Source organism: Perca fluviatilis, chromosome 21 (assembly GCF_010015445.1).
Source record: "Perca fluviatilis chromosome 21, GENO_Pfluv_1.0, whole genome shotgun sequence".
NCBI lineage: Eukaryota > Metazoa > Chordata > Actinopteri > Perciformes > Percidae > Perca > Perca fluviatilis.
Window position 1 is genome coordinate 12,866,844 of NC_053132.1, and position 18,504 is coordinate 12,885,347.

At 41.0% G+C, this 18,504-nt stretch overlaps 1 protein-coding gene across 3 annotated transcripts in view; it reads left to right on the forward strand.

The window, feature by feature from the left end:
- The window catches only part of LOC120550820 (disks large homolog 5-like), a 36,084-nt gene that overhangs the window by 1,362 nt on the left and 16,218 nt on the right, over positions 1-18,504 (forward strand). For 2 of the 3 annotated variants that reach the window (XM_039787687.1, XM_039787689.1), the window contains exons 2-19: positions 5,769-5,837; positions 6,583-6,751; positions 7,125-7,268; positions 8,684-8,867; positions 10,706-10,962; positions 11,360-11,672; positions 12,328-12,558; positions 13,676-13,860; positions 13,985-14,110; positions 14,337-14,469; positions 14,588-14,712; positions 15,119-15,294; positions 15,495-15,598; positions 16,078-16,170; positions 16,280-17,233; positions 17,371-17,494; positions 17,702-17,846; positions 18,302-18,423. In XM_039787687.1, coding sequence (XP_039643621.1) covers positions 5,769-5,837; positions 6,583-6,751; positions 7,125-7,268; positions 8,684-8,867; positions 10,706-10,962; positions 11,360-11,672; positions 12,328-12,558; positions 13,676-13,860; positions 13,985-14,110; positions 14,337-14,469; positions 14,588-14,712; positions 15,119-15,294; positions 15,495-15,598; positions 16,078-16,170; positions 16,280-17,233; positions 17,371-17,494; positions 17,702-17,846; positions 18,302-18,423 — 3,654 coding nt within the window. The remainder of the gene's footprint in view (positions 1-5,768; positions 5,838-6,582; positions 6,752-7,124; positions 7,269-8,683; positions 8,868-10,705; positions 10,963-11,359; positions 11,673-12,327; positions 12,559-13,675; positions 13,861-13,984; positions 14,111-14,336; positions 14,470-14,587; positions 14,713-15,118; positions 15,295-15,494; positions 15,599-16,077; positions 16,171-16,279; positions 17,234-17,370; positions 17,495-17,701; positions 17,847-18,301; positions 18,424-18,504) is intronic. The other variant, XM_039787688.1, reaches the window with a different exon arrangement.

The following is an 18,504-nucleotide window of genomic DNA, read 5'->3' on the forward strand; positions in this document are numbered from 1 at the left end:
TTTTCATGGTCAAATAATCTGTATAGTTTTCATTAATTTGATAATTGTTTGCTCTAAATGTCAGAAGATGCCATTCACAATAATCCCAGAGCCCAAGTTGATGTCTTCGAAATGCTTCTAGGGCTGCAACTATTTAGTTATTTCCATTCTTGATTATCCTGCGGATTATTTTCTTGATGTAATCATATCAAATTGGTGTATGAAATGTCAGGAAATAGTGAACAGTTGCCCATCAAAATATCTTACAACCCAAGGTGACTTTTGTCCAACCAACAGACCAAAACTCAAACATATTCAGTTTACTATCACATAAGAGAAGAGAAAATCCGTACATTTTACAACTTGGACAAGGGAATGTTTGGCTTTTTAAGTTCAAAAAAATAGTTGCATAGTTGAATTCATTTTCAATTGATTGATCAATTGACAAATCATTTCAGCTTTAATGTCCTTGTTTTGTCCCGACAACAGTCCAAAATGCTGTTTCTTAACATAAAAATGTATTGTAGATTAGGGCTGCACAATTTTATCGAAATTGCAATGGACTAGTACAATATCCAAATCGCAGGGGGGGTGCAATGTGTAGAGGCAAACAATGTGTCAAACCATTCTGAATGAAGTATTGTGTTGCTGCAGAGACGTCCCGACCTACAAACTGTAGTACAGATCCTCGCAAAAATCATTTAACATTTTCTTAATTTTAATATTTTTCAATGAGAATAATGATACAAAAATGATCATTCCCTCCAATATCGTGAATCATATCGCAATCACAATATCGGTCAAAAATAATCGCAAATAGATATTTTCCTCATATCGTGCAATGTCTCAGCCTTCTGTAGAATTCCTTTGGGATACTCTTCTCTGCAGTTCATTCAGAGTAATAGGAGTATAATTTTGTCCTGTTTGCTCACAAAAACAAATCACCTTTTCTCACTCAGGGAGGAGTAAATATGTTTTTCTTCCTCACTATATCCCAAAGCTACAGAAAAACTTGCTGTTTTCATAAGGCTGATTCATTTATCATCAAATTCAGCATAAGCCCAACCGGTCATGATTTATCTCCCAAAACATATATAAGTGCAATATTCCCCAGTAGTAATGCATGCACACCACTACATGGTCCTTGCTCAGCACCTCTACTGCACCTTTGCATTTTTGCATTAGTTACTTTTGTTCACACTCCTGCTATTGCATCATACTCAGTGAGCTGAATGGTGAGGTGTTAATTATGTATTTATTCTGTCCTCATTATTCATAAGAGAACTGAAGCTGCAGAGTGATTCTATTTTTCTAAGCCTTTTCATTTTTGCGCTGCATTTCACAATCGTGCATCAAGTCTAGAACTAAGTACTGAAAGCTTTCTGCTGCTGTAGAGGGTTGCACACACATGTTCTGGGCTGCTTAAAGTAGTGTGGTAAGTCTGCAGCTCCCTGTTGGTAGTCACACAGGATGCAAATGGGCTGAGCTACTTTTTGCTACTGGGCAGACAGGTTCCTCCACTGCATAGCCAAAAGAAGGGCCTTTCCCCAGGAAAACGGTAGCTTGTTACAAGCCTATGTTTTTAAATAATGTGTGCTGTCAGCAGCCTGATCTCGCAGAGGGTGAGAGCTAGATCATCTTTGAAATCAGAACGTTAATGAGTGAGAGCTTCATTAGTTAGGCCCAGGTACCAAATGTAGCCTATTGAAATGATCACCAAGCTGCAAGATTTTCACTGTGATGTGAATAAGATGCATGCCTGTACAGTACTTAAAAAGGTGTGTACCCCAGAGGGCTTTTTTTAATTTTTTTTTATAAATAAACAAAGATATTATTCTATAGTTGTGTATATAACCATAGCTTCAGGGCTTGACATAAGATACCTTTTGTTTACAGATTGTTGTACCTTTTTATTGAAGAACAATAACATGACGGCAGCACATCATAAGGGTGTGTGTATCGTGGCTGACATGCTCACTTGGCTGTGCTGTGCTACTGCAAAATAAGACTGGTAGTAGGAGAGTTCTAATTTCTTAATACAAGAAAACAAGACTGTTTACAGCCACACTAGCGACTCTATACGGTTGTAATGCTCACGTAAAAGAAATCCAAACTGTTGCATAGATAAACGTACAAAGTTTTGGAAAAATTGAAATTTTGACTTAATAATGGAGCTAGTTGAAAAGTCATAGGATCACCAAAGGTCACAAAGACAAATGTCTGCAACAAATTGTTATTAAAACACTGGATTCATTCTCTGGGCACCATTAATGTCTGTACCAAATTTCCTGGCAATAATTGTTAAAGTGGAACTCCACCGATTTTACACATCAGTTGGTTTACAGGTCTTGTGGAGTACTACCACATATATGAAAAAAGAAGTTTGAAGCCTTTTGGGGCTCCAAAAGCAACTGTGTGAAATCTTGTAAATTGCCTCAAGTGATGTCACGCTGATGTAACACGTTACAGGTATAAATAACACAATGCTTGGTGACTTCTGTGCACTGTAAATAGCATGCTGTCATGTCTTCCTTTGGAACATTAATGTTTATTATTTAACACTGTTGCTTTTCCTGCTGTAACAAGTCTAAGTGTTTGCTTTGAAAAAGATCTAATTTATCACTACAGTTAAAGGTCTCATGGCATGAAAATTTCACTTTGAGGTTTTTTAACATTAATGTGTTCCCCCAGCCTGCCTATGGTCCCCAATTGGCTTGAAATGGTGATAGGTGTAAACCGAGCCCTGGGTATCCTGCTCTGCCTTTGATAAAATGAAAGCTTAGATGGGCCGTTCTGGAATCTTGCTTGTTATGAGGTCATAACAAGCAAGGTTACCTCCCCTTTCTCTGCTTTGCCCGCCCAGAGAATTTGGCCAGAGACATCATGGCTTTCAAACGAGAAAAGTGGCAGTTGGTCAAGGCCACACCCCCACCATCCACCTTGCCCCCCCCCCCCTCTCTCCTCCTCAATAGCTAGAGACACAAAAATGGCACATCCTAAGGAAAACTCATTGTGGGACTTGCTCTAGTGGCTGTAATTCTGCACCAAGGCTGAATTTTGGGAAAGAGACTTCAGATATAGTATTAGGGGACCACTAAGACCTATATAAAAGCACCAAAGAGCACCATGTCATGGGACCTTTAAGGATTTATTTGCACATGTTCCTGCATATGAACTTCAATAAGTTGACAGAACTTCACAAATGTAACACTTGATGCTCATTTAGTTTTGCTTATAGGTCCAATGTGTGGGAATTTCTCCCATCTAGCGTTGAGATCATATATCGCAATCAACTCTCTCACACCACGCAGTTCAAAGTACGTACTACAGCTACGGTAGCCTTCACGCTTCAAAAAGCCGGTCTCTTGCTCTTTTCAATTTCCTTTTTCGGGGCGAACAAGAAGACTCCTGTTCCTGAAATTTGGATTTTGAATACGTGTGGTCCTCCATGTTTCCTTCTATAAACTTGCCGGGGCCGTGAAGCTACGATACCCATTAGCAGCATTAGCAGCTCCTGTGAGTTTATCATGTGACAGCGAAAACGCGAACGGCGGAGCAGTATGTCCTGTATGTCCCTTACCGGCTAACATATTTCAAGATGGTGCATGAATATGGAGTGTCTACCCCAGTTAATGCGAATGCAAATGTAAAATTTCAAGCCAAAAGGAATACTTGGAATTGATGGTGGTGGTAAATATTCATGAAAAAGGACAAGTTTGTGAACGGGCAACACAGATTTTGATAATGAACAACTAAACACGGTACACACTGGACCTTTTTTAAATGTGAAACAACAACAAAATTCATCTTTGAATGCTCAGCGCCCTTAAGATGAATTCATAGATTTTTATGACTTCCTGAAACTGGATGATGATGATGATGATGATAATACATTTTGATAATACACGTCCTAAAGCTGGATCAATAACTAATGGACCTACACCGTATAAAAAGTACACTTTAACACTTTTAAACCCAAATGACTTTTGCCCTAACCCTGTTGTAGAGCTGTCAGATCTGAGTAAGAACACAGACTTATTTTCATGGAGAAGACACAGTATTTATGAGTGTTTCTCATTCATTATCAGTGGAGCAGAGTGATTTTTAGAAGATATCAGCATTTAGTGTTGGCGCTCCTGCTTTCAGCTTTAAGAGAATGGTTTTATTTATTTTTTTGCTGGTCAGAATATGCACCAGGTTTGCTGTGACTTTAGAAAAGAGATCCACCTAAATGAGTGTTTTGAGTGGTGAGGGTCAGACTGCAGCGAGGTCCATGTCACATGACTCTATGAGCTATGACACAGTGAACCTTGCCCATTGAGACACTCTGCTCAAACATAGTCATGGGAAACTTAAGCTAGAGGGAGAACAAAGAGAGCTTGATCCATGGGATGCCACGGTTCCTGAGGCACATCAGTCTTCTCTCTCTTTTTTTTTTTTTTTTTTTCTTTCAGTCCTTTGCTGGGAAAAAAAAGGGGTGAGCCATGGCTCCTTCCAGTCTTAATCAAACTCATAGTCTCCTTTTTAGCTAGTGGGAGCTCAGCCAGCCAGGGATTGATTTAGAGTACTGGGACGTGGGTAAATAGAATTGTTTGTCATGCTCCCGCTCCTAGTCGAGCGCTAGACTTTACATCAGGGGTGAAAGTTGCTGATTTAGGCTAACTGAACTATAAGCTGCTCATCCCACGGCCGAGTTAGATCTCAGTAAATGTGCACTGCTGGCTGTCTGATCATGACTTGTGCAGTCTGTTAAACAGCTCAAGCATCATTAAAATTACATTTTTTCTGACACCCTTAAAGGTGGAGATCTGTGGACGTGCTTATTAGATTCACATTTGATGAAAAGAGTTAACAGTTGGGAGTAGTGTCGAAACAATTTAACCAACACATTAATATACTACAATTTTAATAGTCTGTTCATTGTTTAAGTCAAACATGTAAAATGTTCTGGTTTCACCTGCTAAAAGTTTTAGTTTTTTGTTGTTTTATTAGACAAACATTTGAAGACTTCATCTTGAGCTCCGGTGAATTGTGATGGGGTAGTGTTTTTCTGTTTTCTGACATTTTATAGATTAAAATAATTATCCGCTATGTGTATGTTTTTGAAATTTCAAACTATAGCCCAATCAATACAGGATATTTAAGACTTAAAGAAATTTGACATCAGTCAAGTCATTTTTTACATGAACACTTAACATAAACATTTTTGTTATTTAAGAATTTTGACCATGATTTGTCCGCAGTGCCACCAGAATGATTTGGAATATGCTTTAAACACATACAATTTCAAAATAATCAATAGTTTTACCAGTGAAGAAAACAATAACTGGCTTTCAGATATGTTGCTATTTCAAATAACACAATCTTCTCCATAATATTTATAGTGTTGTACTGAGGCTTCCTTTCTGTACTGTTAATTATGAATCACTGTTGGCTATAAAAGAAGGGGCTTTCACAGGGGGGACTGTGTGATGTTGTCAGAGGAGATAAAAGGAGAAGCTCTGAGGCTGCAGCCTCTTTGGGGCCCTGGCTAGTCAGTATTCAAGCTCTCTGCCCAACTGATAATTAGCCACACTCTGTTGTCAGCCCACAGGCCCGCTATCCCAAGTTGGGGAAAGTCCCACCTTATTATGCCTCCAGCTGGCCTTTTTTTCAGTAAAGGCCCCTGAATGTAACTCAAGCTCCACAGCCTTGATGTACCATACAATGCTGGAGATAATCATCAGACTATAATGCAGACATGGTCGAGTACACTTACATCTGACTTTAATGTTTTGTTCGCCTCGCAGGGTCCACTTACAGCATCTTGTCCACTATGCCGTCCGACTCAGAAAGCAGCAGCTCTCTCAGCAGCTTAGGTGAGTGTGGCGCTCATTGTGGTGGTCAGGTGTTCAGAAATGTCAAAAATACAAAAAAACATATTATTATTATTATATATATTTATAATATATTGTATATTATTTTCTATTAATATAGAAAATATTTTTCAAATAATAGTCATTGGTCGCTGCCTGTTAGACTCTAAGCACATGCAAGTGATTACACAGATGTGAGAAGGATTTAACCTACACACACACACACACACACACACACTCTGACTGACCTGTTTCATTTAGTCATTCTCTGAGGGAGAGAGGATTTGACTGGTCAATACTACCGAAAGGGAAACAGAGCTTTGAATTGTATCAGTGCGGGGATTTCTGTGTAATATATTCACAAGTCCTGAGGTTAATGAATAATGAAGTAGAATATTAAACTGATTGTGGCTGCAAAAATGTGAGCAAAGATTAAAAATGATAGAGTAAGATAAAGGTTAAGGCTTGTAATGAATGTGTAGATGTTTGGTCCAGTAGCTACAACAAAGAGCTCTTGCTTGTGATTGGTTAATATTTAGACCAAGTAAGTTCAGTCTGCGACTCTTGAGCGTTGCGAGTACACAAGTCTTTCGTCAGTGTTTTTACACGTTTTCAGTAAAAAGATGAAAACAAAGAACATATCCGTTAAAGTGAGCATTTAGAAGAAATTGATGGAGCAGCACTAATTCCCCCATCATTTGAGCTTTGTGAACGGCACATGCCACCAGTGACATGCTGACTCACACAGGTACGCCTGGTCAAGCCTCCTCCCCTCCACCCGCTCACATGGACAGCCACCAGGTGAACGAGAAGATGGAGACGGTTCTGTTCCAGCTCAGACATGTGACCCGCGAGAGGGACGAACTACGTAAACGTCTGGCTCTCTCTTCACCCGGAACAACCTTCGATGACTGCAGGTACTGTTCTGATCTCATGTACCGGATTCCCTGTTTTCCAAAACAAACATTTACAGAAAAGCGCAGTAATCCTGTCTATACCTGCACTCTATGAATAGAGGCATTTTGCCTTGTTCAGCTTTTAAAAGCAACAAACTACAAAGGAAGTATGGTCTTATGTGATGCAAAATTGTTTTAAAATATGCTCAACTCTGTACAACAAGGGGTTAGCATACAATTTTAATGATGCCTCTCTTCAGTTGTATTCCCATGAGCGCAAAGTATGTATGATGTTTATCTCACTCAGGCTTCTCTCATCCTTCCATGTCGCGTCTTAAAACTCAATTTTATTGCATCACAATTTTGTCTCCCTTCTACCCCCTCTGTGAAATAGACCAAACACAAAAGCAGGTCATGACTACGAGCGTCTGAAGCTGCAGTGCATGAAAGCAATGGCAGACCTGCAATCCCTGCAGAACCAGCACAGCACCACCCTGAAGAGGTGCGAGGAGGCTGTAAAGAAAGCAGACTTTTACCAGTGAGTGGAAAGCCCTACTACACGGCCTTTCGTCAATTTTTTAACAGCCGGAGCATTTGTGCTGTATGCCTTCGCAATCAGCCGGCAGGGTTTTAGCTGGTATTCAGTTCTTCCTCTAACATATTCACAGCAGATTGCATAGAACAGATTTGACTTTTGCGAGAGTAATATGGATGAAGCCTTTTATACCAGTCCAAAAGCTGATGAGTTAAGCCTTGAAAAAATCCTTGCAGCCTTTCATCAATTTTATTTCATCTTTGTGATTGTTGTAGAAAAAGACTGTTTCTATTGTCTTCTTAGCAGCATAAATCCCGAGTCGTCTTTTCAGACCAAAGGTTGAGAGCAGAGTCTGAATTACTCCTCTATAAGTAATGCCCTTCTTAAAGAGTTCATGCCAAAGCATGCTCTGTAATCATCATCTGAACGCTGTATGCATGGCACGGCATCTGTGCCATGAGGATAACGCTATGGACACAGCATTTGTTGTCCCGTGAAATAGGCTGAGCTGAGTCGATGTGAAGGGGAGGCTGGTCCATTTGTGTGATTTAATGATGCCCTACTGTCTCCAAAGTGTAGGGAGCCAACATCTGGCCCCATATGCAAACAGACAGATGAAGGATTATTGCCATTTTTAAGCCTCTCCTTCTGGGCCCTGTTTGCAATTAGAATGGAAAAAGTCTTTATTTATTACTGCCCTTTCTTTGTCTGTCACTTACCCGTTCACACTAAACACCATCCTCTGTGAATGGGAAATGGGACATTCATGCCTGACCAATGAATTGCACTAAGATCAATAAGGCACAGCACATAGTTTTTTTTTAATTTAAGGCAGGCAAGTAAAGCAGTAAATAAGCATGTTGGATTTGAAGGACTGTCTAAAGAGTTGTGGGCATGGATGTGAGCAGAACACATCTAAAAAAATAGGCAATATGCACAGAACAAGGGAAATCATGTCTATTAATTTGTAGTAATTGTGTAGTGCTAATTCGCAGTAGTCCTGAAGTGATTAGCTGACGGAAAGGAAATTACATCAATCAACAGCAAATTTCATGATCATTTAATTAGTCTATTCAAATAATTCCAAATATTCTCTAAGGTGAGGATTTGCTGCTTTTAGCAGTTGGGTTTGGTTCGTTGTTGGTCATTTACAAACGAACAACTTGAAAACATCACCTTGGGTTCTTGGAAAACTGTGAAGGGCATTTTTGATATACCAGCACCTTGGCATATAGGCTTCCAGTACAACAAAACGGTGTTTTCACACAAGGCACTAATACATAAAGTCTGTATTCATACATAGAGTTCAAACACAGAACAACACCCCCCAAGGTCTAAAAAAACCCCACGTATTGTTGATTTTAACCATGGCTGGCAGTGTCCACGGTCTGATGGTACTTGCTGTGGTATCTCCTCAGTACACTGCACAGCCGTCTGGGGAGCGAGCATGGCCAGCTGAAAGAGGAGCTGGAGGTGGTGAGACAGGACAACATCCAGCTGGTCAGGGAGCACAACCACCTTAAACAGGCCTGCGAGGAGCTGAGGAGGCTGCATGACGACGACCAGAGAGAGGTGGCTGAAATGAGGATGCTACACCAGCAGGTACTCGGAACAATCTATATTCATGCTTATACATCTACAGATGAGAATACAAACATTCACCAACGTTCATACTGTCTGCACACACTGTAGTACTTGCACACTCATTTCCATCTCTGACTGCCTTTTAGATTCAATCATTTGGATCTTGACATTTTAGACAGAAATCAATATCTCTCTGTGACCATTACTTCCAAGATGACAACATCATTCAGAGAAATAGGGTCAGACAAACTCGTCCTCCCATCGTTCAAAACATTCTTTCAAATTAGACAAATGACTTAACCTGCGTCTTTTACTGTTCCATCGTCGGACATGTAGTCTGACTACAGTCAGAAGGTCAGATCATTAAATGTTTGCAGTACATTACATAAACATGGGGAATGTCTTTCATGGCTCTTTGATTGTCCTCAAAGCTCATGTCGTCATTAGGTAAAATAATGTTCAGCGTCAGTCAAAGGAGGAATCAAATTAACTCAGTGATGTCAGTCCAAAGTCCACTTATATATATACAGTACCAGTCAAATGTTTAGTCGCGCTTTCTCATCTCCCATTCATTTGAACGGGAAAGTTTGTCCAAACTTTTGACTGGTACTGTATCTGGAAGGATATGTGTGTAGGATATAGGTTAGATGTAGGCCTACCTAACCAAATGATACACTGATGCTTTTAAGTTAAGACAAAAACAAGGAGTGTAAATGTGATATCCTATAGACTGACAGGCATCTCATTCATTGAGAAATTTTGGTGACTCTCATGTAAATGCAGGTTATTGTGATCAGTATTATTCAAGACTGCAATTTGATGCCATGTCATACATAATGACAAACTGAAGGAAACAGGTAAAAAAAAAGGTGTTTTGCACTGTAATATTATGGCAGGAATCTTTTGCGTGGGAAAGAATCATAAGCTTTATTCACTTTTTAATGTATCGGGGAAAGTCCTGCACTCGTGCTGATGCGCTTGTGTATACATAGTTGCTGAATGATCTTGCATAGTTATATAGATTGCTTCCTGTTTCTTGGATTGACAGTGGAGAGACAGATGGGAAACATTGGGAGACTGAGGAGGGGTGTGACACGCAACAAAGATCCCTGACTGAACTTGGGACATTGTGGTTATATTAGCCACTATACCACCAGAATGCCCCGGGATCCCTTCTGTGACAGTTCCTTTTGATCAGCACATTGATTGAGTAAATGTACACATAATATTAGTTTATCTTATGAATTTATGCTAATATCAGACATCATCTTCTGTGATACAATCCTGTGGTTAGTCCAGTTCATACCACAAACTGTTATTGTTATGCAAGTTTTTACAAACATTGTACAACTTAACATGGAAGCTTTACTGTTATTTATTACATTTATATCCAGAGCACCCAGAAGTTGCACAGAGTTGCAGGCAGTCTAACTTTTCTTTTTTATGTGATTAAATGTTTTTTAATTTTCTTAAAGCCAGCAATGAAAACCCACACATCCAATATACGTGTAGTACAGAGAATATACAACCTTTGAGAACATTTTGCAGTCTAACTTTTCTGAAATCAAAAGCACTAGTGAAGCCCTGCCATCTTTGGTTGAGATTATTTAAGAGATTAGGTAACTTTTCTGTGCAAAGACACTGTTAACAAAACATTTAAAGCTAACCTGAATGCATGTAAATTTAATTGAATAAGCCAACCGTGAATGACCAAATCTCATCTTTTTATAATTATACTGAAAAACTCAGTCCATTGCATCATTTGCCATCCTTATTGACCTCATTAAATGCATCACAACTGGATGAAATGAGCATCCCATTGTACCCTAATTCGGCCTGAATGATGTTATTTCCAGGTGATGAGAGAGGGGTCATCTGATGTCCTCAACAAGCTTTATGACACCACTGTGGACAAGTTGGAGGCCATGAAGATTGACTACGAGGCTCTCAGGAAGCGCTACAACGAAAAGACGGCCGGTCACAACGCAGACCTGAGTCGTCTGGACCAGGCTGAGGAGGAGAACCACCGGCTGCAGAAACAGCTGGACATGCTGCTTAAGCAGAGAGATGCTGCCATCCACTATCAGCAGCAGTTCTCTTCGTCAATAAGGAGGTAAAGCAGGAAATATCGCGGACAAATCAAATCCGCAGCAATAGAAGCTGCACGCGCACAGACTCGGCAGCTGTAAAACGTCTAATTATTAACAGCAGTTACAGCAAACTTTGGTTCAAACTCAGTACTGCCGAGTGTAATGCCAAGGTCAAATATGCACAGTGCTTAAAACGTTCTCCGTCCAAGGCAGATGAAGCTTTGCAGATCCCTTCCCATTTGAGTGTTTCCTTTATGATGCCGAGATTGCAAGCTTGGTCACTTGCTGTTTTTGCCTGTCTGTGTTTCTGTTTTAATTATTTTTTTTGCAGCCAAACTCAAAAATAAAATAAAAAACATCTGCAAAGGGGGACAAGTTATCAAAAGCAATAAAACCCAATACATTCCCTATGCTGTACAGGTTTGACAACACACAGCAAGAACTGGCCATGGCCGCATCCCAGAACAAGGAGCTGCAGCGAGAGATGGAGCGGCTGCAGTCGGAGGCGACGCGGCTGAAGACCCAGCAGCTCAAGGCGGCAAAAGAAGGCGAGAAATACAAGGAGGAGCGGGACTCTGTGATCAACGAGTACCGTCTGATCATGAGCGAGCGTGACCAGGTGATCAAAGAGGTGGACAGGCTTCAGACAGGGCTGGAGATGGCAGAGGCGAAGCTGAAAAACACTTCCTCAGAGAGGCGGGTGGCCAGTGAGGAGCTGGAGGCCCTCCGACAGGTAAATGCTGACTCAAGGGGTTCTTCTTAGTCTCATACTAAGATTAAATTAGGTTAAACGTGTTCCATTAAGAAATGGGAGAACAGTCCTGTTTAGATAATGGACTTGTTGATTTATATCTGTAAAACATGTTTTCATGATTCATTTTTTCAGTTTCATCAATTTCACAATGATTGCTCCAAATTTACAAGGGTACTTGTGTTGAAGAATGACTTGCTGCATAATATCTGTGTGACAAATGTATCCACTGTAGTTAAGATGGTTACAGCTGCCGTCATTATTAATTTTGGCAACACCCAGAGCTTTTTATTGAGGCTGGCAAAAAAAGCAGTCATGTGTCATCATTGGTATTGAAAGGCTACAGTTCAACCTGAGTCACCCAGCCAATTAAAAAAAACTCAAAATTGATAACACAAATTGTCGTCTACTTCTTTTAAAAGGGGAAAAGGTCTTTGTAAACCTCAGTTTTTCACCTAATAGGAAGTTTGTGTTAGTAGCACCTTCAGTTCAGTGAGATGAGATAAGATTTTATTGATCCCCAAGAGGGAAATTCCAGTGTTACAGCTGCTGGACAAGAAACAGGACTAAGAAGATGAGTATTTACTTGACTTTTAATCATTCATCCACTTCTGATATGTTTTTGTGCAACATGAAGGAGCTGGCCTCCGCACTGGTGGACAGGGACCGTGCCATCTGTGAAAAGAACGAGCTGCTGGAGAAATACTGCCACGAAGTGAAGGACAAGGCCGAGGCCCAGAAAGAGCTGAGCCAGGCCTGCAAGGACATTGAGGCGGTGCGCGAAGAGAGAGACGTGGCCCGCAAGGAGAGGACAGAGGCCATCATCCAGAGGGACCAGCTGCTGCGAGAGTATTACCAGGCCAGACAGGTAGCCAGACAGATGGGAGATTTATCATTACAAATGGAGGGATTGATTTATACCCCTGACAATAATCCCTTCATCCCATCTCATAGAGTAGTAGTAAAGGTTTTTTTCAGCAGCTGGCGGATTTCAACACATTGATTTTGTTGAGAAAGTGTATCACCCATCCCACTTTTCATTTCAATTGTCAAATTAATTGCAATGAAAGTCCTGAGATTCCTGCATTAGGAAATTACAGCAATTACAATGAAAAGGCTCTTCGACTTTCTTGCACAAGAAAACTGCACTGCATCAGAAATGGATAATTAAGCCAAACAACAGTATAGTAAAGTCTAATGGAATTAATTTAGCTATGGACTAAATTAATGCTCTCACTACACTTGGCTGTCTCCCTGCTGTACAATTAGCAAGAGAGACTTGGAGAGCATTTACTACAGACGCACCAGCAGACTCGTACACTGAGACGTACACTTTTTATACTACTCTATATTTGACCCTATTCAAACCACACTAACTGATCCAATTGATGACACCTCAAACTACCCTCATCATGGACGGAAGTTGCTTTTTAGCTTGCAGCAATTGTTTTTAGGTGTTAATGGTTAAACATTATCTAAATGTCATCTTTAAATCCGTTAAGTGGATAAATCAGTTGGAAGGCTTCATACACACCAAAAAAAAAACACAAGATTTTACACTCTGCAAGGTTACTGTGGACAATGATTGAAGGTTTAAAGAAGAATTACATCATTCATCCTATAAAGTGATCCATCAGGAATGTGTTTACATGTATATGATTGGCCACTATGATGAGTTGCTGGTTGATGTTACATTGCTTTGCAGCAAAAGTTGAGCCAGGTTCAACTTTTGAATGAATTCGGTGACTGCCTTTTCTTTTATACACTGCTAATGTCGGGATGAAGTGTCTCATACATGTGTTGGAGCAAAAATATTTGCGTATGAAGTTGCACAAACTGTAAAATGATCAAATCAAGTCCTCTTTTTAAAATGAGTCTACCATAACATCAAGCTCAATATTAATTTAAAATCACCTTGCTGCTCACACCCTTTGTACAGCCCTACATTCACACTCGTCATTTTACATTTCCTTCAACTCCTCCAGAAACAAGACTCTGCCACTCTGGACATGGAACGAGCCAACAAGGAGATTGAGATGCTTAGGAAGCAGTACGAGGCCATCTCTCAGGAGCTGAAGGAGGCCGTGCAAGAGGCCGAGGTAGCCAAGTGCCGACGAGACTGGGCCTTTCAGGAGAGGGACAAGATAGTGGCAGAGAGGGAGAGCATACGGTAAGGAGTATGTTCAGAAGAGGTCTGTTGTGTTTATATTGCATGTAAAGAAAGGCTTGGATGAAAATAGATTTGTTTACATTTTGTCTGATGCAGATTTTGTGTGAATATGTTTATATGTCAGCACGCTATGTGACAACCTGAGGCGAGAGAGGGACAGAGCTGTGAGTGATCTGGCAGATGCTTTAAGGAATCTGGATGACACGAGGAAGCAGAAGAACGACGCTGCGCGGGAACTCAAAGAACTAAAGTGAGTCATTCCTCCACACTTTTTTTGTTTTTGTAAGTTTTTGACAGGCTCATTTTCTGCACATTTTTTAGGTTGAACATTATTCACTAAGTTTCTAATTGTGTCGGTCTGTGCTCCTCTTGTTTTGGGGATCCAGAATGATTTCATACCAGATCTTTTGTGCCACCCAGTGGAGGAAGTATGTTACTGGCTAATTTAAGAGATACACATTTTATTTGTCCTGCAGAGAAAAGATGGAGGACCAGTTGGAAACGGAAGCACGGTTTCGTCACCTGATGGCTCACAGTTCACATGATTCAGCCATCGACACGGACTCAATGGAGTGGGAGACGGAAGTTGTAGAATTTGAGAAGGACAGAGTAAGAATCACTGGGAATCTTGTGATTTTCCTAATGTATATGTATTAAATTAACTTTGACTGTACCACATTTTAGTGTACTATCAAACTGTAAATTAATTATGTTTTGTCTTATTCAGGACATGGATTTGAAAGCACTTGGGTTTGATATTGCTGAAGGGGTAAATGATCCTTATTTACCAGGAGATTGTGGCATATTTGTCAGTAAGGTGGATAAAGGAAGTATTGCTGAAGGAAGATTAAGGTAAGTGTCTCACTGCTTTCTCAGTAATTAAAGCAAATGTTGTATGCATTGGGTATCATTTGAAAGTTTTCAATATTATTTTGGTTCTGAAAAATGCAGTGTGTTTGCATAAATAAAATATTGTGCAAAGTAAAAAAGAAAAAGTTTCCCATTGTCAATCAAGAAATAAATCCCCAAAAAATTTCATACCTAAAAAACGCCTAAGATTCAATGCCACGTTTGATACTTAACACTTTTTGATCAAACGTGGCATTGAATCTTAGGCTTTTTTTTTTTCCTTTCTGCATTAGACACATTTAGGTTGTAACTCAAGAAGCATTGAGATTCAATATCCAGTCCTACATTTTATTTGTGTCCTTTGGAAAATTTGATTCATTGTACCATCACTCTGGTTCTCTCTGTGCAGGGTAAACGATTGGTTGTTGAAAATTAATGATGTGGACCTGACCAATAAAGATAGGAAGCAGGTGATCAAAGCGGTGCTGAGCGGCGAGGGGGTGATCAATATGGTGGTTCGCAGAAGGAAGTCACTAGGAGGACGGATCATCACTCCAATCCAGATAAACCTGGCTGGACATAAAGGTCAGCTTAAACCAAACTACTAAAATGCTGCTGTAAAGAGGCAACTAATACTTAGTAGTTGGTAATCTTATTTAGTACTACAAACAGAATAATGAACAGATGATGGATAGATGGATTACATATTTTATGTTTTTTGAAAGATAGACAGTTAACATGAAATGTTATATGGTTTATGATTGCTTTTCTGTCTTACCTCTCAGACAGTGGCATAGGTTTGGAGAGTGGAGTGTTTGTTGCCATGTTGGCTCCCGGCAGTCCAGCTGCGAGAGACTGCTCTCTTACTATTGGAGATAGACTTTTAGCTGTGAGTATGCTGTCCAAAAACTTGTTAAGTTAAATGACAAGAGTTGATGCCATGAGAAGGAAGGAACGCACTATATACCAATACTTTGAAGTGCACACAATGCACTTCTCTTCATAGTGTACTGTCTTGGTAGTTTGTATACAGGAAACCTATGTATTTTACCATTTTGTACTACCAGGTTTTCAAATGAATGTCAATCAAATTAGCACCATTGAAACGTTTTACCTAGTGTCAAATTGGAAAAGGCTAAATGTTTGACCAAGATTGTTTTCTTCTCCACCATCTCTACAACAACAGCACACTGCACATTTCCTATGCATGTTGTCATCTTCCAGAATAATTAGTGAAAGAAACAGAATGTTCACAGACACACTTGGTGAACTTTGTAATTCCCACACATGTATACATGACACGTATAGTATGTTGTCTTTGAAGCCATGTCGTGACTGCTGGAATCTTTTTGATCTTGTCCACTACAGATCAATGGCATTGCACTCGATAACACATCGCTTTCAGAATGCGAGTCTCTACTGAGGAACTGCCGTGATTCTCTCAGCATCTCCCTCATGAAGGTGAAGTCCTCAGACCTACACACCCACACTTGTATGCTTTAATATCTTGTTGCTTAAAAAATAAAAAGTATAGTGAAATAAGTTTTTATTTACCTCCCTTCATCAACAGTTCCTCCCACAGAGCTGTTCTGGCCAGAGCTTATTTGAAGGTTTGAGAGACTCAGAAAAGATCTCTCGGCTCCAGTCCTGCGAGATCCACGCCAGGAACTGCAGGAACTCCAAGCACAACTGCTCCACACAAACAGACATTTGCAGCTGTGACTTAGGCGCCAGAAGGGACGAAGTGTGTCAGGATACCGGTGACTCTATGGATTGCAGCAGTAGCAGTTCTCACTGCCGCCTCAAGCCTTTTTCCAACAGCTCTCTTCACTCCCGCTCCCTTTCCACCTCCCACAGTCCCTCAGAGCACCACCCCGACTTCTGCTACAGGAGGCAGGAGCTCCACCATTGCTCCTTCACCCCCGTCCTCTCTGACTGCAGCTCTCCTCAGACGGCTGTGGACCGAGTGCAGAGCTCATCGGCGAAGCCTGGTGGAGGCACATGGCCTAAAGTCATAGCGGGAGCTGCTGTTTCTGAGTGTGCCCAGCTCTCCATCTACAAAAAAGCCAAACAGAGGAAGTCCATCTTTGATGTGAATGCTTTCAGAAGACCTGATGTGTCCCCGAAACTGGACTACATGTCTCTTTCTCAGATACCCAAGCACTCTCCACAGAGCTCAATATCTGAATCCGCTCAGACCCCTCCCACCCCGCCAGCCAGGAGCGACTCGTTCAGGTTCAAACATCGCCAGCAGAACAGCTCGGCGTCAGACTCCACCATCACCACCGGCACTCCCCCAGCATCCCCAGCCCAAGCTACAAGCCCGCAGGAAGATGGGAAGGCAGGGAACCAGCTCTATTACACTGATGCTCCACCAGGGGACACCACGAGTGTCTTCAAGAAACCTGACACAGAGGGGATTCGACACCGAGCAGAGGAGCGGCAGAAGAGGAGGTACCGGCCAAAATCAGCACCGGCACTGCGGCGAAATGTTACTCCATTACACATCCCTGTTCCCATGCAGGTACAGTAACTGAGATACAGCCTTGGCATTCTTGTTGATGTGCATGTTTCTACATGTTATAGACAAAATTATGAATTTTTAAATAAAATTAAATACGAAAATAAAAATAAAAATCCCTCCTTGATTGCATCTTGCAGGTACAGAGTTTCTCTAATGATGAGCACTCCCCAGAGCCAATGGATTTGTTGCGCTTCTCTCCCATTCGAACCAATCGGTACAGCATGCCCTTTGCACCCCCCAGCTACAGCAGCATCACATCACGTAAGTCATCTGATCAACTTCACCTGTTCTGTTTTGCTTTTACATCCAGGAAATGCATGCTTGAATTTGTCCTTCTTTCAGGCTTCAATCGAAATGAATGGGAGACATATGACGGAAATGTAATTTGACCGTACCTTTTTACTTCTTATCACAGTGTCTGTGTTGAGTCTGATTTGATGTTTGATCTTGTTCTGTGTGTTCCTCCAGACCCAGCACAGCGTGGTTTAGCCCCATGTCCTGCTGTGACGGCAGTGATGAGGAACCCGGTGTACACTGCCTGGAGCCATGAGATCCAGGCCAACAACTGTCCTCCAGCTCCCAGCTCAGGCATCCACCCACATTCACACACAAGGTGTAAACATCTGCCAGTTTTTTTTAATTTTCCAGACTCCTTACATTTTTCTTTGTTCACACTAATAGTTATTTTTCACAACAGACATTTTTACTTGTGACAGTAGGATATATATCATTATATATTGAATATCTTGGGCTTTGGACTGCTGGTTGGACAAAACAAGACATTTGAGGATGCCACCTTGTGATGGGAATGTTTTTGCTGTTCACTGACATTGTATAGATTTGACGAGGATTTTTTTGACCGTTTGATGCTAAAAGTAATTATTAGTTGCAGCCCTATAGTTTTTTGACATTCAACATTGATTTAATAATCCTGTGATGGTGCATTTTATTGAACAAAACAACCCTGCCTCAGATCTCATAAACATGTGTCATGTAGCAAATGACATCTTGCTCTGGGTTGACTGACTGACGGAGGGGACTTACTGAGGCCCTTTTCTCCACTTTTAGCCCCCAGCATCAAGGTCACCTCAGCCTGGACCTCAGCCACAAGCGCACTGGGAACTTGACTGAGGCGAGCTGCAGCCAACCACCACATAGTACAAACTCCCTGCCCTCCAGCGCCAGACAGGGTAAGTATGCAGTCCTAGTTTAGGCAAATCATAACTTGTATAATATGTCCTGTAAATGAACTCTTTTCGAGTTTTTAAAGA